Below are 27,266 nucleotides of genomic sequence, written 5' to 3' on the forward strand. Positions count from 1 at the left end.
AAAAGAAATGAAAGGCCAGAGACCCACTCCTCTCCCTGCAACTGCCAGAGTATGAATATTGACTGGTAGGATTCAGCAAAATTACTCACAAGGCCAGGAAGAAATGAATGTGCTGGTACTGTCAGGAGAAGAGGCTTGCACAGCTGAAATAATCTATCACCATAGACAGAAGATACTGGGGGAAAGAGAAAAAAAACATACAAAATGATTCACATTGTAAAAGATGAAGAACAGCAAGATACGGGATCAGCTGATGCTCCCAGGATGGCAGGCACCCAGGGTTTCAGAGCATGTGTTTGGGACAGCCGGCATCGGGAGGATCTCTGATAAGCTGGAGCGAAGGGGAGTCCCCAAGAGCTGAGAGAAGAGGGGACTCGATGTGCCAACAACCATAAGGACAAGCCTTGGGCTCAGGTCCCAGAGGAGCCGGTGCAGAGGCAGGGTTGCCGTCCACACTGCAAGAAACGCCTAGGTCCCCGAAGGCAGGTGGTGACAAGGCATCTGGTTGGAGGGGGAACTGTGGGATCAGGAAACTGGCCCCTGATCCGAGGATTGGTGGGAGAGCAGGAACACCTCTTACCTTGTCTGATATCCTCAGGCTTTGATCCCATTTGAGGAATCCTTTAATGACAGGATCTTTTGTGAAAAGAGGGCAAATGCTGGTTTGACGACAGCAACAGGGCTGCTGTGGGAGCGTTCTGGGGCAAAGAGAGAATCACGCCCTCCTGGGGAAGTTTCAGGGTCGTGGCCAAGGGTGAGGCTGACAGGAAGAGGGATAGAGGAGATTGTTCCCTGGGGTGACACCACCGCCCCCTCAGTCTTGGGGGACTGAGTGACAGGTAGGTTGCCAGTAGCATATCTGCATGACTCAGATCTTAAATAATCAGTGCTGCTCCCTCATCACGAATGAATGCACCTCTGCTGACACCATAGTCATTTTCTTAATTGACAGTCACGTCAGGGTGCGAAGATGAAGGTATTTAGAGTCGAAAGACCAGTTAGAGCTAAGAAGTCTCAGAGGGTACAGTAGAAACCAGGCTTTCTAATCCCCAGTGCAAACCCATTTTAAGTTTAACCTAATCGTGTATCACTTCCAAGTGTCCCTGATGAGAGATCAACAGGGAGTCCTCCTTGGATAGAGAGCACACGAACTAACAGGGAGTCCTTTCTATTGGAAAGTGTATTATTGGAAGTTTCTTTAATTATAGGATTGAAGACTGCACTCCAGAATCTCTTCTTATTAAACAGACTGCTAAATCCTCATAATGCTCAGGTAGCACTAAAGACACTTGCTGCATCTTCAACTTTATCTTGAGCCCACACAGCGTCTTCACAACCCAGATGTCCTTAGCCCCAGGGGTGGTTTCCTTCTCTGTCTCCTGTGTTGATCACTCCCTCTTCTTCCAGCCTGTGGACTGAGGCACTGGGCTGGGATTTACACAGGGGGCTGAGTAAACAAACCAGAGTACAAAGTAAAGCTTTATCTTTTGGAATTTAGTTACTGGTAACCTAAACCCCACCCCCACTTTACCCCACCTATCCCTCCCTAAAAACAAATCCCTCCACTCTCTCCAGTCTTGTAGACTACTGGCCTTCTCCTCAGCTATCAATTCACCTTTCTCCTTTGGTGATATCCATCTTCCCTCCACCCCTGCCATTCACCTTGCCATTGTTCTACGTCTCTGTCATAAAATCTCTTCCTTGTTGGAGATAATTTCTCCCATTGGACAGGGAAAAACAGGAACCCTCCACTGTTTCCCCCCTTCCCTTCTCATCTCCTAACCCTCTTTCCTTGCTTCCCAGGTTTAGCTTTCATAGGGAGATCCTTGTCTGTAGCTCCTGTAATCAATCTCCTTTAATCCCTGGCCCTCTGAATATCTCCTTTCTTTCACACACACCCTACTCAGGCTTCCCTTCCTCCTTTATGGCCAATGCTGTCAAACCCCTTCTGCCCTCAGATTCATCTCCTGATGGTCCTAGAATGACTTCAACCACTCTCACCTCCAGCGGGTACCTTGAAGAGCTACACTGAGGGCTCTTGTTCTCAGACTGGAAACTTGGTTCACAACTGACCATGATTTCTCCCAAACCCTTCCCTTTTAGGAAACCTAGATTCTGATCTGAATTCTGGGCAAATGCAGATCATTATGCCTTCTCCAAACTGAGCAGAGGTGCCAGGAGAGGAGAAAAGCTTTGACAAAATGCTGTTGTCCACCTCTGCTGCCAAGCAATATGGAGTCTGAGCCTTCCAATCAGGAAAGTCAGGAACCTCTGATGTCATCTATCATTCTAAACAGTTAAGCAGTTTGAAAGACTCAAACATATTTAACTGCCACATGTGCACTTCTGGAGATAAAAGATAAACAGTATCTCGTGCCACTGACCCAACAACTTCAGAATTATCCTCAAGTGTCAGCATCACTCTTTACCTCCTTCAAGGCAGTTGCTCTGTTGTCTCCATTCTCAGCTTGAACTATGTTGGGAACTCTCCTTTTCCATTCCCATTTCAGAGTGTAGTCTGGTGGGAGGGGGTGTGTGAAAGGACATTTAGGAAAAGTAGAAGTGATAAGATCTTACAAGAATGAGATAAGTGTGTAAAAACAACCCAAGTACATTGATGTGTCAAAGTTACTTTAAAGAGATCTGGGGGTGGAAAGCAGCATGGCGGGGATAAATGGTGATGGAAGAAGACTTGATGTGGAATGGTGAACACACAATACAATATATTGATTGTGTATTATAGAATTGTGCACCTGAAACCCATATAATTTTATTAAGCAATGTCGCCCCAATAAATACAATTTAAAAGTTACTTTAAAACACTCAGTTTGGTAAAGCTCAATGATTACAGACATGATGTTCAGGATTCTGTACCAGGGGACACACATCCTCTGCCCTCAGGCAACTTTTTCCCAAGAGACATTGTGATAACTTAAAATCGTAGAAAACTGCACATATGCTCACATACTTCAAGTGACTTCTACAATTTCAGGGGGTCTATGAAGCCCCCAGAGTCTGTTCCTCAATTCCAATTAAAAAACTCTTATCTACATATCAAAAGTTTCATCCTGGGTATTGCACTTGACCCAGAAATTTCACTACCATTCATGTATCCTATAAATAAAATGTCACATGTTCAGAAAAATGAAGGGGAAAAATCATTATTTCTTTTTTTTAAAGTATATCTTATTATGTTGTTACAGTTGTCCCAATTTCTTTTCCCTTTGCTCCTCTCTGCCCAGTACCCACTTCCCTCCAGCAATCCCACCCCCCCTTAGTTCATGTCCATGGGTCGTGTATGTAAGTTCTTTGGCTTCACCATTTCCAATATTCTTAACATCCCCTTGTCTATTATGTACCAATCAATTATGCCTCTTAGGCCCTGCACCACTTCCCAATTTCCCTCCCTTCCCCCTCCCAGCTGATAACCCTCCAAATGATCCTCATACCTATGATTCTGTTCCTGTTCTTGTTGTTTGCTTAGTTTGTTTTTGTTTTTATTTTTTAGATTCTGTTGTTGATAGTTGTGAGTTTATTGTCAGTTTAATGTTCATAGTGTTGATCTTCTTTTTCTTAAACAAGTCCTTTTAACATTTCATATAATAATAGTTTGGTGATAATAAACCCCTTTAGCTTTACCTTATCTGAGAAGCACTTTATCTGTCCTTCCATTCTAAATGATAACTGCTGGATAGAGCAATCTTGGTTGTAGGTCCTTGCTTTTCATCACTTTGCATACTTCTTGTCAGTCCGTTCTTGTCTACAAAGTTTCTTTTGAGAAATCAGCTGACAGTCTTATAGGCACCTCTTTGTAGGTAACTCTGCTTTTCTCTTGCTGCTTTTAAGATTTTCTCTTTATTTTGAACCTTTGACATTTTAATTATGATGTGTCTTGGTGTGGTCCTCTTTGGGTCTAGCTTGTTTGGGACTCTCTGTGCTTCCTGGACTTGTATGTCTCTTTCCTTTGCCAGCTTTGGGGAGTTTTCCTTCATTATTTTTTCACATAAGCTTTCAATTTCTTACTGTTACTCTTCTCCTTGTGGCACCCCTGTGATTGGGATGTTGGTGAATTTAAAATTGTCCCAGGAGTTTCTCAGCCTCTCCTCATTTTTTTCAATTCTTGTTTCCTCATTCTGTACTGGTTGACTGTTTTTTTCTTCCCTATGTTCCAAATCGTTGACTTGAACCCCGGCTTCCTTCCCTTCACTATTGGTTTTGTGTGAATTTGACTTCGTTTCATTTAGCATAGCCTTCACGTCTTCCTTTATGCGTTTTCCATACTTAAGCATATCTGTCAAGTCTGTGAGCATCTTTATCACCAGTGTTTTGAACTCTGCACCTGTTAGGTTGGCTATCTCCTCATTTGTTAGGTTGGCTATCTCCTCATCACTTAGTCCTCCCACTGGGACCTTGATCCTTTTCCTCTTTTGGGCCATACCTCTCTGTCTCCTCATCTTGTCAGGCTCTTGTGTTTGTTTGCCTCTGTGTCTTAGGTAGAGCTGTCACACCTGTTATAAAGGGGCAGAGACTTAGGTATTCATCAGTACCGGGCGACCTGTTTCACCATGTTGTGGTGATGTGTGTTGGAGAGGAGTCTGAGAAGGAACAATGCTGCTTGCTCAGCACTTACCCCTTTTCTAGGCACTTCTCCCACTTCTGTATGGGACTGGTGCCTCTCTAGCTGTTGCCCTGGATGTCATTCTCAGAGTGGGCGGGTCTACGAATGTTCTAGGACCATGGGGACCCTTTAAACAAGGGGACTCTGCTGAGAGGCCAGCAATTTCTTCCTCCACCCAAACCCCAACTGGTTTGCACAGTCAGAAGCAATGAGGCTTTATTTTCCCCAGCGCTGGGACCTTGAGCTGTGGTCTTGTCTGGTGCTGGGAGTGCTCCACAGGTGTTCTTCCCTACTTTTTAAAACATGTGACTGCACTTTCTGCCAGCCTGCTGCTGCTCCTGCTGCTGCTGCTGCCACCGCCACAGCCACCACCACACTGCTTCCTCTCCACCCCAGCTCCGCCCCTCCTACCTGTCTGGATGAGTATTTCTTCTTTATATCTTTGTTGGACTTCCATGCAGCTCGATTTTCTGGAACTTCTGGTTGTCCCTAGTTTTGAGGTTGCTGTATTCCTTCTTAGTTGTGGAGGGAGACTCAACAGGTCTATCCAGGCCTCTATCTTGGCCAGAAGTCAAAATTATTATTTCAATGCAGAACATGATCTCTGTGAAGTGGGGAGTGCAGATACAGAAAAGAGACTAATAAAGTCGGTGTTCTGCAGGATCAGGAAATGATTTTTCTGAACCTTCTGCCATCCTCATACCTCTACTATTCACCTGAGCACTGAATCTTTTATTTCCTTTCTTTTTTCCTTCCTTTATTATTGTGGTAAAATAACAGTTTACCATTTTAATCAGATTTAAGGTTTAATTCAGTGGCATTGAGCACATTCCCATTGTTGTGCTCCAGTTACCACCCCCAGAATGTTTTCATCTTCCCAACACTCTCCCCTGCTCCTGGCAGCCACTATTCTACTTTTGTCCCTCTGAGTTTGACTATTCTAGTACCCTCATGTAATTGGAGTCAGAATTTAGTCATTTACTTCTGACTCATTCAGTCAGCATAATATCCTCAAGGTTCATCCATGTTGTTGCATGTGTCAGAATTTCCCGCTTCCTTAAGGAAGAATAATATCCATTATATATGCCACATTTTGTTTATCCATCCATCTGCTAATGGACACTTGCATTGTTTCCAATTTTGGCTCCGAGTCTTGCTTTTGATCCATTGTTTGAACTTGGATGAGAAATTTAGGATGTACCCAAACTTTTATTTATTTTTTGATCCTTTACATGTTTCTAATCAGCCCATACTAACCATGAGTAAAGTCATATTAGTTCATACATAAAGCAGTGAGGCAGTTTCTAAAAAAAATTAAAAATACAACCACTGTATGATGCAGCAATCCCAGTTCTGGGTATTTTTCTAAAGGAAATGACAACAGGACTTTGAAGAGATATCTGCACCTCCATGTTTGTTGCAGCTTTTTTCATAATATTCGAGGTATGGAAATAATCTGTGTCCATCAGTGGATAAATGGGCACAGAAGATGTGATATGTGCATATAAAATGGAACTATGAGAAAGAAGAAAATACTGCCAGGGATGGGCCTTGAGGGCAAGTTAAATAAGCCATACAAAGAAAAAATCTGCAAAGTATCACTAGTATGTGTAATCTAAAAAAATGAAAAAAAGTCAAAATCATATAAACAGACACTGGAAAAGAGGCTGCCAGGGGCTGGGGGTTGGGGAATAGATAACGGCTGGTAAAAGGTTCAGACTTTTAGTTGTAAGATGAATAAGGTCAGAGGGTCTCATAAACAACATGGTGAATATGTATAATTAATATTTGCTAAGAGAGTAGAACTTAAGTGCCCTCACACACACACACACACAAACATAATGTGAGGTTATGGATACATTCTGGAAGGGGATAATCCTTTCAAAATATATACATATATCAGATCACCATAACATGCCCTGGCTGGTGTGGCTCAGTTGGTTGGAGCGTTGTCCTGTCCCAAGAAGGAACATTGTGGGTTCAATTCCCAGTTGGGACAGATACTTTTCTGTGGGTTTGTTTCCCCGTCCAGGTGCATAGAGGAGGCAACCGATTGATGTTTCTCTTTTTCCCTGTTTTATCTCTAAAAGCAATGGAAAAATATCCTTGGATGAGAATACCAAAAAATAAAATAAAATAAAGTCACCATGATGGACATTTTAAATATCTTATAATTTTATGTGCTAATTGTACCTCAACAAAGCTGAAATTTAAAATCTTGTTCATCTGAGGTGCAGGGACTGCATGTCTCCTTTGTCTGCAGTCATGGACTTTCTGAATTGGATGAGGTCTCAGGGACCACGCTCCTCCACAGCTTTCAGGGCCAGGCTGTCTCAGGAATCCCCACCTATGGGGAGGGCACCAGACACATAACATGTATCTCATTACTGTACAAGGTTAACCCTTTGAGTTTGAGGAGATTGATTTACAAATCTTGAAGATAGGTGCCAGTTATCTTAAAAGAATTGATGCATTAAAGAGAAAAAATAAACAGGTGAAAACAGAGGTAACTAATGATACAATCTGGGGTGGGAAAGGCTTCTTTATGGACAAAGTCAAAACAGATGAAAAGTGTTAAGAGAAACTGAAAGATCTGAACACAAAAATAGTGTCTATGTGACAGAAAATAAAAATTATAAAATTAAGTTAGGAAGATAGATGACAAATTTGGGGAATGTTTGCATTTTCCATTAATACCAAAAGAGAAAACTTTATATATATCCTAAATACCTTAATGAAGCCACAGTAAGAGGTGGACCTCTGCTGCATCCAGCCATGATGGACACACAGTCCAGATTACCCACCTGTCTTAAATGAGTTCTTAAAGTGGGTGAAATGTGAAACAACAGTTTTTAGCCATTTGATGAGAAAAGTGATCCCTAAGAATTTCCAAGTGAGAGCTCAGAGAGAGCAGGGAGCAGGTTCTTGGAGAGTCTGGCATGTCTCTGAGTTGAAGAGACAGAGTTGGTTGCTGAGGGGTCATGGCAGTGAGGGTTCACAGGACAGGGAACCAGGGTGGAGCAAGGTACAGAGGGCACTCAGGCTGGTCTTTTGCTGAGTGCTGTCTAGTGCATGTGGGGAGGTGAGAACTGCAGTCTGGGAACCCAGGCTGATGAGCACTCTGTTCATTTTCACAGTAAGGTTTCTAAGGTACTTTGTGCATCTTAGTGAAAAAGTAAATGAACATGGAGAAATGCATCCTGCAGGTTTCCTGACTCAGGCCCAGAGACGTGGCCACCATGACTCGCCTTCCAGCCTTCCATGAGTGAGAATTCACGCACAGGCCACATTGAATAGCAGCAAGAGCTAGAAACCAAGTTTGTTCCTGGCTATGCAGCCATTTCCAGAGCAGATTTGGAGAAGCATAGGTTTTGTGTGGGATTATTTTAATGCTGCAGATTGCACTAAAGGGAGATAATGTCCCTATGTCTGTGATGAAGGGACTTTAGACTAGGCGCAAGGCACCTTGCTCTGAGCTGTAACTACCCACTTGTCATGAGATATAAGGAGTTTCCTTTTTCCTTGGGGTAACGGATATTGACTAGCATGAATAGCCACCCATATTACCAGGTGAATTTATAGTGGATTATGAAAGAATGTATAACAAATACTGCTGTCCTTTTGTTACAGAAACAGGGGAGTCCAAAAATCCCCAGAGCTTGCGGCTGGGGGATGGGGAGAAAGAAGCAGCTTTTGGAATGCCTCCACATGCCTGAGGCTGGTGGTTAGTGTCTTTTTATGCAAAATGGCTTTAATGCATCCAAGGCCTCAGGTAGATGGGAGGAGTCTTGAACCAGGGGACAGTATGGAGAAAGTACACAGAGCCTGCGTGGGGTTCTGTGAATGGTCAGAACTGTTTGCAACGCCCACTGCATCAGAGGACGCAGTCAGGGATATATAAGCAGCTGCAGACATTTTTAGCTCTCTCACGTGCGTGCTCACTCTGGGGCTCTCGCTCTCTCGTGTGCTCCCTCCACGTGGCTTGGTGAAGGGGCCTTCTCCATGTGGCTTGGAGAAGGGGTCTCCAGGCTGCTTTAAGAGGGTCTCGCCATGCGGTTTTGAGGAGAGGAGATCCGCGTGGTTTGCAGGAAGAAGGCAGTTTGCAAGGAGGCTGAGAATCCAGGCGGTTCTGCATTGAGACATGGAGGGCACCACAGCACAGAAAGGACCTCCCCAATCAGAATTGAGTGATTGGCAGCTGCTGGTAAAGCTGAACTGTGTTTGGAAAGTAGGGAAACGGTTTCTCTAACTTTTCTAAAACTAGCCTGGTTTGGTAGGGGGGGAGGCAAGGATATGTGTTTGCGGGTGTTTTAAAGAGCATAAGACTTAACAACAGAAATCCTCAAATAACTAAATCTATATAACTGTTAAATAAACAATTCTTTTTCTTTTCACTAAACTCTGGTATTGAGAGTTATAATTTTGGCAGCGGGCAATCGGGCCCCTAACTAAAGAGCCCATGGGTTTGTTTTCAATTGGAGCAGCCCAGGGGTTCTGTAACACTTTCACATGAGACAAGTTACCATTTAACTTAAGAGCATGTCTGCAGTTATCGTACCTGCCGAGTTGTAGGAAGAGATGAGGCTCGTTTCTTTACAGTCTCCTTCGTGGTGCACCACACAGTCTGGTTTAATGGTTATTCAATAACAAACAACATTTTTCTGGATGGCAGGTGATTGTATTTTTAATCCTGCCCCCCTCCACCAGATTTTCAAAAACAATTGGCCAAAAACATGGTTTTAGTATTTCACCACAAAGAGGTGTCAATCACTGTCCTTATGACCCCATTTTTAAAAAGTGACGCTTTTACCAAATTTGTTATGGAGCATTTGCAAGCAAAGAGGACACGAGGCAATTTAGAAATAAATTTATGGCATTTATTTACCTGGCCAGGGACGGGTCTTCCCACTTTCAGAAGCAGAAGAAAGATGGGAGAGCCGTCCCGCCTTACAGACTAAAAGGTTTTTAAAGGCAAAAGAGCTATACTCATGTCCTTGGGGTAGCCAGATAACAACAACAAAAAACTACACAGGCGTGAGAAACTATACATATACACACTTTCTAATTTAGAAGGGGCTTCAGCTGATAAACACTTGTCGCAGAACTATACTCATGTCCTTGGGATAGCCAGATAATAGCCAGGGTCAGCTAGCAAAGGGGGCTCAAGGTTGCTAGGATACGTAAGCAAAAAATAACCTGCCACTGGGGTAAAACGCAAAAATGGCGAAGAGTAAAAAATGAACCATTACATTAATCACAATCCTCCTTGACAGGTGAGATTCCAGGTGTCTGTTTTCTTTTTATAATTTGCTAGTACTTTATGATCTTTTTCAGTACTAATGCATTGTTTGTGTAATCTAGAAAACTTGTGTTTCTGTGATCATTTCCTTTCTTGGAGAAACCATACGCACATGGGTAAAACTACTGTATGTCATGGCTGGGCATTTACTCTTTCTTAGTAATTTAGTGAAACCTCTAGAGTTAAGTAGACATTAAACACCTCTTCCTTCGCCTCGCCCTGTTGTGGAGGAATCTCAGTTCTCACAGCAAGGAAAGGACCAGGATTGCGAGACACAGTCATACAGACGACACCTTTCCCTGATACCTCGCAGAAGTGAAGTCAAATGGGAAAATGGCGTCTGGGGTGAGGGCAGCCAGTCTTCTGTGCTCCGCACCTCTTACACGCTGGGTGAGGTGGATTCTATCGAGACGTTCCCTACCCTGACAGCATGTAAACTTACGAGCAATAGAGTGCTGGTGTGGTCCCGCTGCCCCGGGAGAGTCCTGCGAGTTCGCGCACGCGCACTTCCGCTGCCTGGCTGTCGATTCCTGTCTGTGGCCAGGTTATTACGGCCCTGGTTCCCAGGCTTTGGCCTCCGTTGGATGAGAATGCCCGGGTCTGCGGGTCTAGGTTTTGACTGGTGGGGCCGCTACCTTGCGGGTGTGGGGCTCTGCGGGCAAGGATTCACTCGGGACGGCTGAGTCTCGAGCAGGGAACTCCCCACAGCGCGATCTCGGAGCCCGCGGGCGTGGCCATTAGGGCAAGGCCGCTGCGTTGGTGTTGGATCCAGGCCGGGCCTGTCTGCAGGTCTGGGGCCTGGTCGAGGCTCACAGAACTGTGAGGACCCCTGGGGGAACGAACAGTCTCCAGAGTGGATTTACCCAGTAGGCCCAGTTCTGGTTCCTCTTTGAGGCGGCCTTTGTAGGCGCAGAGGCGGGGACCCGGCAAGCGAAGAACCAAAGGAGCAGCGCCACGGAGCCTCAGGAGCCTTAGGGGCAGATCAGCGACACCCGAAGGGGTAGGTTGTGCATTTGTGGCCATGGGTCGGTTCTGGATCTTTCCGTCCGCAGCGAGAGGGCCCAGGTACTCGTCCTGGGCTGAGGACAGGGAACATTTGACTGTTTCCTAGAATTTAGCGAGTCTGGGCTAGAGGTCAGGGGCAGGCTGCCCTGGAAGGGCGCTCCCCTGGGAGTTGTGATTTCTTGGTCTCCTGGGGACTGGAGTAGAGAGGATCACAGCTTGGCTGTGGACGTTCTGTGTCTTCTCCCTGTGTACCCCAACACTCCTTCCTCTTCTAGCCCTCCCTGAGAACCTTCGTTTTCTGATAAGCGTATGCTGATTCTCCTTGGTTCTGCCTGGTGCATCACACAATGCAGCGCAGGATTAAGTCTGCAAGGGTCAGCACCGGGAGTCCTTGATGAATTCACATATATAGGTAGTACTATACTTTAGGATTATTGAAGTTGAGCTGCAAATATGACCAATGTCTTTGACAGCCATAGAAGAAGAAAAATACCATCCATTATGTGCTTTGTATAGACTCTAAGAAGAGGAACCGTTTTTGCTACTTGTGGGTTATAAAGATTTCTCAGGACTTGGAAACTTTTCTTTAATTAAGCTGATATGATATAGATAGCTTTTGTCATAACCAGGAAGTCATTGCAGTGTGTGGCTTATACTTGCTTTTGTAAGCAGAGGTCCTCCTGCCCAAGGAGAACTTGGTGCTTATCATTGTTCCAGGCACCAAAACATTGTCATCCAAATAGACACATTTCCATCTATACTGTGTAATCCAGGGCTCAAAATATCCTCTAGTAAAGATGTCCTCACTTCCCATTCCTGCTTCAGTTCTCAGTGTCTTGGCTTTGTCCTTACTGCTCTCCCACATCTGTTGGTAAAGGTTAGCCTTGACCTAGTTACATTCAAATCCAATGGACACATTTTCCAGTCCTTTTTTCTCACATGACCATGCATATGCCTTTCATATCTGTTTCTTCCAAACCCCTATTTTCTCCCTTTACTTGGCTTTAAAAATGTTTTTACCTGTATTTCTGTATGTGTCTTTGAATGATACAATATGGGGATAACTCACAATACTATTGTTTCTTATATAATATCCAGCACTCAGAGATTTTGTTTCCTAAATTTTTTTTTTTTGTTTCTTCTTTTCAGTCGGGATCCAAATAGAGTCCATACATTTCAGTTGGTAGAAAGGTGTTTTAAATCTTTTAGTAGTAATTCCCCCTTTATGCCATTTGTGTAATTTGCAATTTCTCTTTTGAAGAAATTGGGTTGTTTATCTTTAGTCTCCCATAGTCTGGATTGTGTTGATTGCATTGCACCTGTTTCAACTTTACTTTTTTTTTTAATTGCCTGTATGCCTTGTAAAGTTGGCAGTTAGATTGGAAATTACTCAGATTTAGTTTCAGTTATTTTGGCAAGACTGTTGTCCATGACATTTGTCTTCTTTCTTCTGGAATCCTGTATATCTTTCTATCCTTGTTTTGTGATGTTAGCATCTGTTGGTTGATGTTCACTGCCCTGATCCATTAATTCATCAGGGGAAATGAAATGGTAATATGCTCCTTTACCATGTCTTCTTCCCTCACTAGGTGGAATACTTCTCTAAAGAAAAACATGTCCTCTCAACTGGGTTCTGTGGTTCCTACAAGAGAGACACTTTCCAAACCCCTGAGTGACAGGATTTTATGTCTTTCATTTTGTTATTGTTGTTAGCTCATGGGTTTAAATGAATTTTTAGTATTTTGGTATATCAAAGTTATTACTCTTTTTGATGATTAAGTGGGTCCATCTTTGTATCGCTTCACATTAGTTTCTGAGTCCCTTTGAAACATCCCCTACATATTTAATAGCATTCTCCTTTATTCAACATTTACTTTTGAGAAAAACTTTAAATTTACAGACCAGCTAAAAGGATTGTACAAAGAACTTTTGTATTCCTTTTGCCCAGAGAGTGTGCAGAAAAGACTTGCCACCCAGACCTGGACTTCAGTTTCCCTTTAATTTAGAGGAATGTCTGTAATGTCACCATGCACAAGGTGTCCCATTGCCCTACACTTTTTTTTACCTTGAGAACTTGGTCTTAGAATCAGTGACCACAGATGACTCTGATAAAAAAGAGAAAGGGGTATATCATGCTTACTTGCAATTGAGACATTTAATTAAAACATTAGTAAATAGTGTTCTGTGGTAACATAGAATATTAGTCTAGGGATACCTTCCTGCCTGATTGTTGGGAAAAAGAATCCCATACCCAGCACACAGCCATGTTTTCTCTTTGGCTTCCCCACACTGTTATTCACGTCATTAGCTGTCCCCATGTTCTAAATTTGTGCATCTCCTGTGCTATTCCAATGGCCTGTGACCACGCCATTATTTCACTCCTCACTTCTTTAGCTTCTCACATGCCCCCTGCCACAGCTCTAGCCTAAAATGTTCCTGCAACCAAACCTGTTTACCTCCCCCGACCACCTGAGCTCTGACCGAGCTCCCGACCATGCTCCATGTGTTGTGTAAGGAACATTTTAGCCAGTCCTTGACCCTCTTTCCTCAGAGGAAGCTCCCCCATCCTTGGAACTTCCTGGGTAACAGGAGTGTCTACAAACTGTGCTGGTCCTCTTGGAGCACACCTGGGTTCATGCTAAGGAGGTGACTCAGGGTGGGGGCCAGTCAAGCCAGAAAGACAACCCTGTGATTAGGGGTCAGGGATTAGAGCCCAATCTCTGGGGAGGAGAGGGGGCTGGAGGTTGAATTCAACCACATGACCAGTGATTGAAAAGACCCTGCCTATGTATTGCAGCCCTAAGGGAAGCACAAGTCACCGAATCTCAGGTGAGGGTCCCTGGTGGGTGAAACACAGCTGTGTGCTGTGAGTGTGAGAAACGCTCACAATAAAAACTGGGACACAGGACTTGAGCAGTAAAGTGAGGCCTTTATTTACGAGTCTGCAGATCCGGGCACACCCTCACAGCCAGGAGAATGTGCGCGCCAAGTAGACAAAGGAAACTGGTTTTATAGTCTTAGCTTCCCCACGCTGAAATTGCCACCCTAAAGTGATGATCTTTTCCACCCTAAAATTGCCACCCTAAAGTGATTATCTTCTTTGCCCTGAAGTGAGAGGATTAGCTTCCCCGCCCTAACGCAATTAGCTCCCCCTCCCCTCTCCGTCTTCCCCGTTTCTCCATTACTGGTTACTCCAGAGTTACAATCTAACACGGTTATCTAAATGCCCCTTCTGTGGTTTGTAGATATGCCAGTGCTGTCAGCTCCCTTCTCAGAGATCCTCTAATTACATTTGCCCTTAAGACCCTCTAATTAATTTGCCCTTTGTTACTAATGACTTTCTACTGGTTTGGGAGTCACTATGTCCTTGTTTCTTACATGAGGGAGGCACAACCTGAGGACACAGGAACTTGGTATCTGGGACTGCCCCAGCGTTCTCTGTACTCTGACAATCCTATCTCCCAGGACACTTTCCTCTGTGATCTAGTATTCATGTTATCAGCTCCTCTTCACGCCCATCTCATTTAACAGCTTTAGCTCTTTCTCTCTCTCTTTTTTTTTATCCACTAGAAATTTCTCCAATGACCTCACTTCTTTTTCATGGTTCCTACTTCCCTACAGGTTCCAGATTGTCCTTCAATCACATGAAGCTGGAATTGGAGGTTGTGAAAAGGACTTTCATTAGGGTGAAGGTAGTGAAAACTGTGTGTTCTCTTGCGTACATGGGTCCACTTGTCACAGCCCATATCCAGAAAAGCATGTCTTGTTGAGTCACCTGTCCTTTATTTTTAATTTAATATTATTGTCTAGGTGCCTGTGGTGCTTTCTTCTTTCTTTCTGTTCCTCCCATTCTTCTACCACTTCTATCATGCCCTTCTTTCATGCTTTTGTTACAGAACCCCTGGGCTGCTCCAATTGAAAACAAACCCACAGGCTCTTTAGTTAGGGGCCCGATTGCCCGCCGCCAAAATTATAACTCTCAATACCAGAGTTTGGTGAAAAGAAAAAGAATTGTTTATTTAACAGTTATATAGATTTAGTTATTTGCGGATTTCTGTTGTTAAGTCTTATGCTCTTTAAAATACCAACAAACACATATCCTTGCCTCCCCCCTTCCAAACCAGGCTAGTTTTAGGGAAGTCAGAGAAACCGTTTCCCTACTTTCCCAACACAGTTCAGCTTTACCAGCAGCTGCCAATCATTCATCATTCAATCCTGATTGGGGAGGTCCTTTCTGTGCTATGGTGCCCTCCAGCTCTCAATGCAGAACCACCTGGATTCTCAGCCTCCTTGCAAACTGCCTTCTTTCTGCAAACCGCGTGGATCTTCTCTCCTTCTCAAAACCGCATGGCGAGAGCCTCTTAAAGCAGCCTGGAGACCCCTTCACCAAGCCACGTGGAGGGAGCACACGAGAGAGCGAGAGAGCGAGAGCGAGCGCGCGAGCGCGCCAGAGAGAGTCAGAGCGCCAGAGCCAGAGCGCGAGTGAGAACCCGAGTCAGAGAGCGAGAGTGTCTCAGAGTGAGAGCACGAGCGAGAGCCAGAGAGCCAGAGCGAGAGCCAGAGCGCCAGTGAGAGCCAGAGCCCGAACGAGAGCTTGAGAGAGTCTCAGAGAGAGAGAGCACGAGCGAGAGCCAGAGAGAGAGTCTGAGAGAGTCTCTGCTAAAATGTCTGCAGCTGCTTATATATCCCTGACTGCGTCATCTGACGCAGTGGGCGTTGCAAACAGTTCTGACCATTCACAGACCCTTACGTAGGCTCTGTGTGCTTTCCATACCGTCCCCTGGATCAAGACTCCTCCCATCTGCCTGAGGCTTTGGATGCATTAAAGCCATTTTGCATAAGAAAGACACTAGCCACCAGCCTCAGGCATGTGGAGGGGTTTTTGCTTCTATTCTTCATCCAGGGTAAATGGATTTTTGCTTAAGTCCTGCAAGAGGATTCCTACTTAGAAGTAATTGACCTTTGTCAGCTGGATCACACTGGTTTTATTCTCAGACTTCACATGGGGAATTCTGATAACTTTAGGTTTACATACCCTTATGCAATATGTCAGTGAAGAAAATAATTTGTGTTTCTTTCAAAAGTCTCAGCAAAATAGTCCTAGTTCCACACTCACTCCTAGAATTGGAGTCAGGGTCACATCAGCAGCGGACTGTGAAGAGGATGGTTTGACAAGAAAATTGGGTACTGGGTACTGTCACCTGGAGTGAGATAAATGGTGATTGGGTGGTCTAAACAAAAATACAAATAAACAAACATACAGACAGAATTCAATCTGAGAGTTAGTAAATAATAGTTTAACTAAACTGAACCAACAATGTTTAAAGTGGTCAAGTTCCCCGTGTGATTTTCTTTACAAGGAAGAATATAAAAGATAGAGTTTTCTTGCTGGTATTTTAGAAAACTGTCAAGAGGTAGAAAAGGGCTTTTTAAATCAATGTATTTATTTTCTGGTTTTAAAAGTGAAACATAGTTAATGATTGAAGTGTGTACAATATATAAGTAAAAGAAGAATCACGATGATGCCATCACCCAAGGCAAATGCCATCAGTGTTTTAGTACATTTATCTTCCAGTCTTTTTTGTTTGTGCCTGACCATTTTTCAATTAAATTGGAAATCATACTGCATAATTTTACGTTGTTTCTCTTCACTTAATATTATTTCACATATATTTTCCCCATATTATTAAAAAAACTTGATAGACATAACTTTAATGGCTATACAATATTCTTTAATGATTATCCTATTATTATATACATAAATTGCTTTCTATTTACTACTACTAATAATATTGCAGTGAACATCTCTGCATATAAATTTTTTCTGGGTTTTGTGTAAACTGGAGGGTATTTTTTAAAGAGTCTTTCTTAGCGGCCTTTTGGTGTCTACACATTTGTAAGGCTGCAACAGTTTTCAATATCTGTTTCAGGAGTAGAGATCATGACCAAGGAGAAATTTCCATGAAGGCAAAAACATCTTTTTTGTGTTTCCACATCTTTCTTTTATTTTTTTTTAATTTATTATTATTATTCTATTACGGTGTCCCAATTTTTCCCCCTTTGCTCTCCTCTGCCCAGCCCCCCCTTGCTCACACAGTCAGTCCCCACACTGCTGTCCATGTCCGTGGGTCATTCATACATATTCTTTGTCTAGTCCCTTCCTCTTCTTTCCACCATTATCCCCCTCTCTCCTCCCCTCTGGTCACTGTCAATCTGTTCCATGTTTCATGTTAGCTAATTGGTGAAAGACAAATACTATATGATCTCACCTATAAGAAGAACCTAATGAATAAAATAAGCTAACGATAAAATAGAACCGGAGTCATAAAAGGATACAGTTTTGATGCTCAGTAATGCCATGTTTGCCATTCTCTATCCCAGAGAACCATGAAGGTGGAGTATGTAATAGAAAGTTGTAAAGCTTCTATTTATTTAAAGGTATTTTAGGCAAAAGGTGTCATGCATATCCATATGTAAAGGATCAATTCAAACCACAGAAGGTTCATAGTACAGATGCGAATGGGGCTTTAGCAACAAACTAGAGGGAGCTTCATATCTCATTTCAGAAAAGTTTCTTACATAGCTCCCGCCTTGCTATATCTACCTTATAAAGAATAAACAAAAGCTAGAATTCCTGTGATCTTAGTATCAAAATTTATTCCCTGTAGTCACAGCTAGAGTAGCTATTCTTCAATAAAGGCCTGATTATGGAGGCTTTGAAACTTATGGCAATAAAAACCCAACCCCCTTCTTTCTGAACTTTTACACAACATTCCAAAGCAAAAAAAATTTTTTTGAGTTTTAACATCATTGCAATAACTGCCTGTATAAATAATTTGGTCAATTGAGAATAGCAAAAGAATGTGTGAATAAAAGTGGAATATTTCATTACATTCAAGGAGGATATATTTTTCTAGTTAATTTTTAACAGCTTTTTAAAAGCCAACTACTTACTGCTAGAGTTCCAATGCTTAGTGAAATGCCTGGCATATAGTAAGTACACGCTATATATTTTTTTAGAATACACAAATAAATGAATGATGGAACATAGCTAGTTACAATTATATTACAAAATTATATGAAAGCATATAAATCTAAAGGTAAATACGGATTAGAGTTTAGAGATACAGATCACTGATTTATTGTACTTTGTTTCACCTATTCTGTAGAATCATAGATTCTCAGGCGAGAAGCTTCTTCAAAGTTTGTGACTTTCTCTTGCTCCTTACGTCACCCACCCAACCTTTCCTGAATTGTCTTAAAGAAGAACACTCGCCATAAACTAAATCATTTGTAAGACAGAGCTGACTATTCACACATTTCTTCTTCGTGCTGAACTGAAATATGGTTTCATTAACTTGAATGTATTAGTCTTATTTCTTTTGCCTTTTTGGGTCACCTGTCAAAACTCAGGCTTCCATTTCTAGAGCTCAGGCATTTAAAAGTTGTTCTTATATGCCCCCCCATCCCACCCCTCCAGGCATGTCTTCTCCAATCTAAGCAACCCAGTTTCTTCTACCACTCCTCATGTGGCACAGTTCTTGGAAATTTACCTCAGAAAATCTTAGAAAGATATTTTCTATGATAGTTTAAAGAAGCCACTCTCTCTTGGTGTGATTCTTTCTTGAAATCCACAGGGACTCTGGGATTCTACAGGGACATCTACCAGGAGGAAGGACAGCAGCCACTTACCACCCTGTTACAAAGGTTGTTGATGATAAGAGTTCAGACCTGCCTATTCAGATCCAGACAGGCCTTCAATTAGAATGATTCTTGTCTAGTAAGAGTAATGATTAACATCTATTGACTCCTTACAAGGTCCTATGCCCATTGCTAAGCACTCTCGTGTGATACTTAATTTTAAATTCACAGTAACCCCATCAGGCAGGCACTGTCGCTCCATGTGCAAACACTAGATGCTTCTGTTGTTTCTCTGTGGCAGGGGTCTGCAAACTATGCACTGTGGAGGAAACCTGGCCTACCGATTGTTTTGCAAATAAAGTTTTTTTGACAACAGTTCCCTGCATTCCTTTACAGATCGCCTCTGGGTGCTTTTCCTAGACAGCAGCAGAGCCGAGTTGTGAGAGAGACCATAAGGCCCACAAAGCTGAAAATATTTTTTGTGTGGTCCTTTACAGGAAAAGTTGGCTGACCTTTGCTCTGTATGTTTTCTTTTTGGCCTCATTTCGTTATTTATTTATTTATTTTTTCCTTTTCCTTTATTGTCGTAGTAAAATGTTAATTGTTAGGATTGTCTAGGTGTCTAAGTACTTTCATCTACTAGTCCTGGTTTAGTAGTGTTCTGAAAAGACTTGGGCTGGGTGATACGTAAGGGTTTGGACAGGTGAAGGTCAGTAGATACTTACAAACTGGACTGGATTCTTCTTCATATGGATTCTTTCATTAACCATTAATTTTGTGTGAGGAATTTTCCCTTGTCTGGCCTCTGGTTTTTTTCCCATCTCCAAATAGATTAAGATCTGTAGGCTCTGTCTGATTTAGTTACACATCTTTTTTTTACACACTCAGTTGCATTCCTCATTCTGATGCTGTCCAGAGCCTTACTTACCATCAAGAACATTAATGTCCAGATCTGTAAGAAACTGCACCTGCTGAAAACAGTGCTGCTGTTTATAACATAGAGCTGGTGGATCCTTAGAACCCTCTCTCCCCAAATCATGGAATTTTAGTATAGAAAATCATTCTGAGATAATTTACTCTGACACATTCATTAAAAAAAAATTGTTTTTGTAAAGATAATTGTAAATGTACATACAGTTGCAAGATATAAAATACACAGAGATTCTGTGCACCCTTTCCACACTTTCCCCTGTTGGTAATAACTTGCAAAACTATAGCACAGTATCACAATCAAGAAATTTTCCTTGATACAGTCAAGATAGCGAACGTTTCCATCACCACAAGGATCCTTCATTTTGTCTTTTAAATAGTCACATCCATTTTCTTTCTACCTGCATCCCTTCTTTAATTCCTGGCAACCACTAATCTGCTCTCTATTTCTCAAGAACATCATACTAATTTAATTATACAGTATGTGAAGTTTGGGATTGCCTTTTTAAAAAAATTCAGCATAATTCTCTGGAGATTGATCTAGGTTGCTGTGTATATGAATAGTTCATTACTTTTTCTTGTTGAATAGTATTTTATAGTATTACATGATGCCATGATTTATTTAATCATTCACACACTGAAGTTGTTTCTGATATTTGGCTGTGGTAAATAAAGCTACTAAACATATTTGTATACAGCTTTTTGTATACATATAAGTTTTCATTTTTCTGGGATAAATATTCAGGAGAGCAATAACTGGGTTGTATGGTAGTTACATATTTAATTCTTTGTTTACCTACCAAAATGTGTTTTAGAATGGCTGTGCCATTTTATGTTTCCATTAGCAGTGTATGAGTAATCCAGGTTCTCCACGTCCTCACCAGCATTTGCTGTTGGCACTATTTTTTATTTTAACCTTCTGATAGGTATGTAGTGATATCTCATTCTGGTTTTAGTTTGCATTTCCCTAGTAGGTAATGACTTTGAACATCTTTTAGTGTGCTTATTTGCTATCTATGTCTTCATGTTTTTTGTCAGTTATCTAATTGAATTTTTTTAAACTCAGTTTTGAGTGTTTTTTATATATTCTATATACGAGTACTTTGTTGGGTATGCGGCTTGCAGATATTTTCTCCCAGGCAGTAACTCCTTTTTACAAGCTTCTTCACAGACCAAAATTTTAAGTTTTTGTGAAATCCAACTTATCATTTTTTTCCTTTCATGGATAGTGATTTTGATGTCAAGAGCTCTTTGCTTAGTTCTAGGTTTCAAGATTTCCCCCCACTTCTTTTCTTAAAGTTTTATGTTTCACATTTAAGTGTGCAGTTTATTGTAAATTAATTTTTGTGTATAAGGTGTGAAACTTAGTTTGAGGGTTTTCTTTTCTTTTCTTTTTTTTGCCAATGGACATCCAGTTGCTTCAGCATCATTTGTTGAAGAAGCTATTTTTTAAATTGAATTATTTTTGCACATTTGTCAAAAATCTGCTGGGCATGTTTATGTAGATCTATTTTTGGGGGTCTAGTCTGTTAAGTTAATCTATGTGCCAATATACCCAGTCTTGATTAAGGTCTCTATAATTATATAATAATTTGAAATCAGGTAGACTGGTTGCTCCCACTTTATCTTATTTTTCAAAAGTATGTTAGCTGTTATAGTTCATTTACTTTTCCATATAAATTTTATAATACTTTATATATATATCTATAAAAAGTCTTACTGAGATTTTGATAGAAATTATATTAAATTCATATATCAAATTGGAAAGAAATAAAATCTCTGCTATGTTGAATTTTCTAAACCATGACCATGGCACATCTCTCCACATATTCAGATCTTCTTTGATTTCTTTCAACAGCATTTTGTAGTTTTCAACATGTAACATGTTTTGTTAGATTTGCACCTAAGTATTTCATTTATTTAAGTGATTGTAAATGACTTGTATTTTTAATTTGGTATTGACATGTTCATTATTAAAATATATACATGCAATTGATCTTTGTATGTTTATCTTTTATCTTGTGACCATGATGAACTCACTTATAATTTTTAAAAGTATTTTTTGTAGATTCTTTGGGATTTTCTATATAGAAATTGTACCATACACAAAGAGAAAGCTTTGTTTCTGTGTGCTGTTTCTTCCCTTTTCATGTCTTGCTGCAACTTTAGTGCTATATTGAATGAGCAACGAGAATGGACATTCTTGTCTTATTCCTGATCTTAAGGGAAAATTTAGTCTTTCATCATTAAATATAATATTACCTGTAGGTTTTTAAAGATGCTCTATATCAAGTTGTAGTTTCCTTGCATTCCTATTTCTCTGAGAGCTTTTATCATGAAGGGGTGTGAAATTTAGTCAAGTATTGTTTCTGCATCAATTTATATAATGATGTAATTTTTTCCTTCTTTAATCTGGTGGATTTCATTGATTTCTGAATGCTGAAGTAGCCTCATATTCCCAGAATAAATCCTGTTTGGTAATGGTGCATAATTCTCTTGACATATTGCTGAATTCTTTTTGCTAAAATTCCATTGAGGACTTTTGCTTCTGTATTCCTGAGGGATAGGGGATCTACAGTTTCCTCCCTCCTCTTTCCCTCCCTCCCTTTCTTTCTTTCTTCTTCTTCTCCTTCTCCTCCTTCTCCTTCTCCTCCTCCTCCTCCTCCCCCTCCCCCTCCCCCTCCCCCTCCTCCTCCCCCTCCCCCTCCCCCCTCCTCCTCCTCCTCCTTCTTCTTCTTCTTTTTCTTCTTCTCCTTCTCCTTCTTCTTCTCCTCCTTCTTCTTTTTTTTTGTACTGTCTGTGTAGTTTGTTATCAGGGCAACACTAGCTTCATAAAATGAATTGGGAAATGTTGCACCCTATTCTGTTTTCTTGAAGTGATTGTGAAAAATTGATCATTCAATTACCACAGATTTCCATTTTTTTTAAAAGAATTTTAAAAGTATGAATCGATTTTTTTAATTGTTATAAGGTTATTTGAATTACTTAATTCATTTAGAATGAATGGTGTAAGGTTGTGCCTTTCCAGGAATTGGTTCTTTGAATCTAAGTTGTCAGATTCATAGTATTTTCTCTTGTTTTTGGTATCTTTATTCCTGATATTAATAATTTGTATATTCTCTCTCTTTTCTCTCTCAGCCTTGCTAGAGTTTTGTCAATTTTATAGATCCTTTCAAAGAATGAGCTCTATTGTTTTTCTGTTTACAATTTTATTTATTTCTATTCTTTATTATTTTCTTTGTTCCACTTGTTTTGAACTTTTTTGCCCTTCTTTTTCTAGGTTGTTGAGGTAGGAATTCCCTCTTTTATAATAAAAGTTTCCCTTTCAGCATTGCTTAAGCTGCATTCCAAAATTTTTGATATGTTGTGCTTTCATTTTCATTCAGTTCAGGTATTTTAAAATTTTTCCTTGTTTTGGGCGCATGAATGATTTAGAAGTGTGTTGTTTAGTTTTCAAAAGTTTGGACATTTTCTTTTTATATTTATGTTAATAATTTTCAGTTTTATTCCATTGTGGTTGGAGGACAACATGTAGGACTTTAATTCTTTTAAATTAGTTCATATTTGTTTTATGGCTCAGAATATGGTCTACCTTGGGGTATGTTCTATGAACAATTGAAAAGAATGTGTATTCTGCTGTATTGAGTGGAGTGTTCTATAAATATCAATTTGAACCTGTTAGTTGACTATGTTTTTGAGTTTTTAAATATCTTTGTTAATTTTCTGTTTAGTTTTTCAGTGAATTATTGAGAGAGGGGTATTAAAGTCTTCAACTATGGTTGTGGATTTATCTATTTTTTCTCCCAGTTCTATTAGTTTTTGTTTTACATATTTTTCAGCTTCATTGTTTGATGTATATACATTTAGGATTTCCCTGTTTTCTTGGTTGTTTGAATCTTCTATCATTATATCATGTTCCTCTATGTTTCTGGTAATTTACTTTGTTCTGATGTCTATCTAGCTGATATTGATATGGCCATTCTGCCTTCTTTTGACTAATAATGTTTGCCTGATACATTTTTTTCCATTTTAAATCTCAACCTGCCTAATAGAAAATATAGCCAATAATATTGTAATGACTATATCTGCTGCCATTTGATTAATGGAAATTTCAGGGGAGATGCTTTGTAAAGTATATTATTGTCTAACCATTATTCTATACACTTGAAATAATATTGAGTATAAACTGTTATTGAAAAAATATTTTAAATTTCAACTTGCCTATATTGTTACATTAAAATGTTTTTGTAGATTATATATATAGTTGGGTCATGTTTTTTAATCCGCTTAGATGGTCTCTGTCTTTAAATTGTTGTATTTAGACCATTTAAAATTAGGGTAATGATTGATATGTGAGAAAATATCTCTGCCATTTTATTTTTTTGTTTTGTTTCCCCTGTTTTTGTTTGTTTCTCTGTTTTCTTTTTCATGTCTTCTTGTGGGTTACTTAAAGAATTTTTAGAAGTCCATTTTGATTTATGGATACTGTTTATGAGTGTGTTTCTTTGTATTGCTTTTTTAGTGGGTAAGTACTACACTGTATATACATAACTTGCCACACTTTACTAGTGTTTTTTCTTTATCAGATCAAGTAAAGACTATTAACTTTTTTATCCTTTACCCACCCTTGTTTATAATTTTCTTAAGTATTCTACATACATTTAGAACTATACCAGCGTTACAATTTTTGCTTCAGTCATCAAATATAATTTAGAAGACTCAAGAGGAGAAGAAAATTCTATTTACTCTTACTTCTGTTTATCATTATTTCTTTCATTTATCTCTTTCTTCCTGATATTCTGAGTTTTCTTCATTTGTTTATTTTCTCTTTTGAAACTATTTTATTTGTTATTTTTTAGGGTTGGTGTTTTGGCAACATGTTCTCTTAATTTTTTTTTTAAATCTGAGATATCTTAATTTCCCCTTCATTCTTTTTTTTTTTTTTTTGAGAAGTGTTAAATATTCTTTATTTGATATTATACAGAAACCACACTAAAACTAGCCTTTCGTTAAGTAAAAGGCAACAGTTTTGATACAGGATATTTTAACTGAATTGGCATAGTTGGAACCAAAGAGATAAAAATGGACACTGCCAGCCTACCTGCATCCCTTTTAACAGGCTAATGAACACAATTTGGAACACAAGCAAGTCTTGCTTTTCTAATAATCAGTGAAGGGATTTCCTCAGTATTTAAAGATGTTACTATAACCAGTTACATGAATCTAAATATAAAACCAATCTCCTACAGGTTTTGAGACGGCATTCACCATCTCTGTGAAAAGCTGAATATTACAAACCAAGTCCAATCATATTTTTAAAAGGGGAAAATAGTGGTAGCAGTCGCTGAACCAAAATTACCATCAAAGTTCAAAAAGCTGATCATTTTCATTTAACCATAAGCCAATATTATTTAAATCAGAATGTTCTATCAGCCATTCATGATCTGCATTCTGGTCTGTAAGATCAATTTAAATATGATGCACATAAAAAAGGTCATGAGACATTTGTAATAAATAAGGCAGTGGCCAGCTATTACTCATTAGTAGCTTTTTTGAGATAGGTTATCAAATCTGCCCTTTCTGAACTCTTCTTAATGCCAGCGAAGATCATTTTTGTTCCAGGGATGTACTTCTTGGGATTCTCCAAATACTCCATCAGTGTAGCCTCTCCCCAGGTGATACCTTTGCTCTTGTTGGCATCTGTGTAAGAAAATCCAGGGGCCTGGCCTGTCTTTCGCCCAAAAAGACCGTGGAGATTTGGCCCAGTCTTGTGCTTGCCTCCCTTTTCCACAGTATGGCACTGGGCACACTTCTGAACAAAAATCTTCTTGCCCTTCTCAATATCACCCATTTTAAAATCTGCTGCGTTCTCTGTGCCTTCCGCTCGCCGCTCTTTCGTCGCGCGAAACACAGAGCTCCCCACTCGCTAGCCGGACGTCCCGCTCTCTTCCCCTTCATTCTTGAAGAATATTTTCACTGGACATAAGATTCTACATTGACAGATCTTTTCTTTTAGCTCCTGAAATGTGTTGTGCTACTTTATTCCGGCCTTTATGTTTTCTGATAAAAAATCTGCAATCATTCCAGTTGTTTTTCCCTTTATTGGTAGGTATTACTATTTTTTTGGCTGTCGTGAAGACTTTTATCTTTGCCTTTAGTTTTTACGAGTTTGATTATTATACACGTATTTATTTCTGTGAATTTCTTTAGGTTTATTTTGCTTAGGGTATGCTCAAGTTCTTGAATTTGCAGGTGTATGTCTTTGGTCAAAATTTGGACATTTTAGCTATTGAGTACTTTTTAAGTCATGCCCTCTTTTTATTTTCCTTACAGGATTCCAATGACATGATCTTTTCTTATAGTTTCTTAGGCTCTATTCAACATTTTTTGACTATTTTCTCTCTGTCACTTAGATTGGGCAATTTTCATTGTTCTGGCTTTTATTTCACTGACTCTTTCTTGTCTCTCTATTCTACTGTTCAGTTCATCAATTGAGTTTTAAAACAATAATTCTGATTACTCCATTTTAAAATTTCTATTTGTTTCCACTTTATATTTCCTATTTCTTTGTTGAAATATTTCGTATTTTATTTTTTAAAATGTGATTTGTTAGAGCATTTTTATGATGGCTGCTTTCAAATCCTTATCAGATAATTTTTCCATCTCTCTTATTTTTGTGTTGGCATCTATTGATTATGTCTTTTCATTCAGTTTAATATCTTCTTGGACTTGGTGAAACTATTTAAAAGTTAAAATCTGGACACTTTAGTTATTATGTAATTAGGTATTATTATAAGACTCCGTATTTTATTAGTTAGCCTCTGTCAACAATACTCCAATAGAGTAAGAGTAGGGTACCACCTCTTACTGTCAGTTGGTGATGAAAGTCCAGGTTGACCACTCAACCTCCATTGACACTTGAGGAATAAGAGGCTCTTCATTATTGCTGGTTGAGTGGGGAGTTCCATCTTTCCACTATATCTCAATCATACCTCTCTGACTTGGAGGATTGGGAGTGCCTCACTACTCCTGACATGGCCTCCACTGATGCCTTGGGATGGGGTAGTTAAAAAGTCTTGAGTCTCTGTGAGGCTTCTTCTAACAACACCTTAGCATGGGGGGGGTGAAGGAAGCTTTGTTACTGCTGGTTGAGAGTATAGATCAGGGTCCACATGGTTTTTACTGACACCACAGGGGGAAGGGTGCTTATTGCTACTTGGTGGAGATAAAAGCCCCAGAACCCTACTCAGACCTCTCTGATATCATCCCTGCAGTAGATTGAGGTGCCTCTTTACAATATGATGAGAAAAGCAGTCTGTACTCCCCGCTTGTCAGTATAGCTGAGGTGGAGCCACAAATTATTTTTTTCTTGGTGACCTTTGAACCCTTTCTTGTTCATTTGGCTACAGATCAGGCTGTGTGTGTGTGTGTATCTGTGTTTTGTCTGCTCCTGTTTTCAGGTTTGCCAGTTTATGTTACTTCAAGCCATAGATGAGACAAAACAAACAACAAACAACCCCCCCCCCAAAAGCCCCACAAACACTTCCACCAAACCAGGGAACTCACTACTGTGTCATTAGTTCCTTAGTACCTAAGCTCCCTAGCCAATCTATTTTTTCTTCATCATTCAGAGTCTTGATTTTTTTCTATATAATATCTAGGTGTTCTCATTGAATTTATTGGGAAGCACAGGAAAAAATAAATTTACTCCATGTTTCTAGAAGTGAAAGTCTTATTTACTTTTAAAAATAGTATTACTTCCTGGCTGTATTT

The 27,266-nt window shown here is 40.1% G+C and overlaps 1 protein-coding gene and 1 pseudogene across 3 annotated transcripts in view; one reads left to right on the forward strand and one right to left on the reverse strand.

The window, feature by feature from the left end:
* WTIP (WT1 interacting protein) overlaps positions 1-27,266 on the forward strand; it is a 251,559-nt gene that overhangs the window by 99,565 nt on the left and 124,728 nt on the right. For all 3 annotated transcript variants that reach the window (XM_090260324.1, XM_090260320.1, XM_090260325.1), the window contains one exon: positions 14,544-14,614. In XM_090260324.1, coding sequence (XP_090116450.1) covers positions 14,544-14,607 — 64 coding nt within the window. In that variant the 3' untranslated portion in view covers positions 14,608-14,614. The remainder of the gene's footprint in view (positions 1-14,543; positions 14,615-27,266) is intronic.
* Positions 24,447-25,435, reverse strand: LOC149994473 (cytochrome c pseudogene; annotated as a pseudogene).

The sequence above is a fragment of the Furipterus horrens genome, unplaced genomic scaffold, assembly GCF_987537825.1.
Source record: "Furipterus horrens unplaced genomic scaffold, mFurHor1.1.pri manual_scaffold_13, whole genome shotgun sequence".
Classification (NCBI taxonomy): domain Eukaryota; kingdom Metazoa; phylum Chordata; class Mammalia; order Chiroptera; family Furipteridae; genus Furipterus; species Furipterus horrens.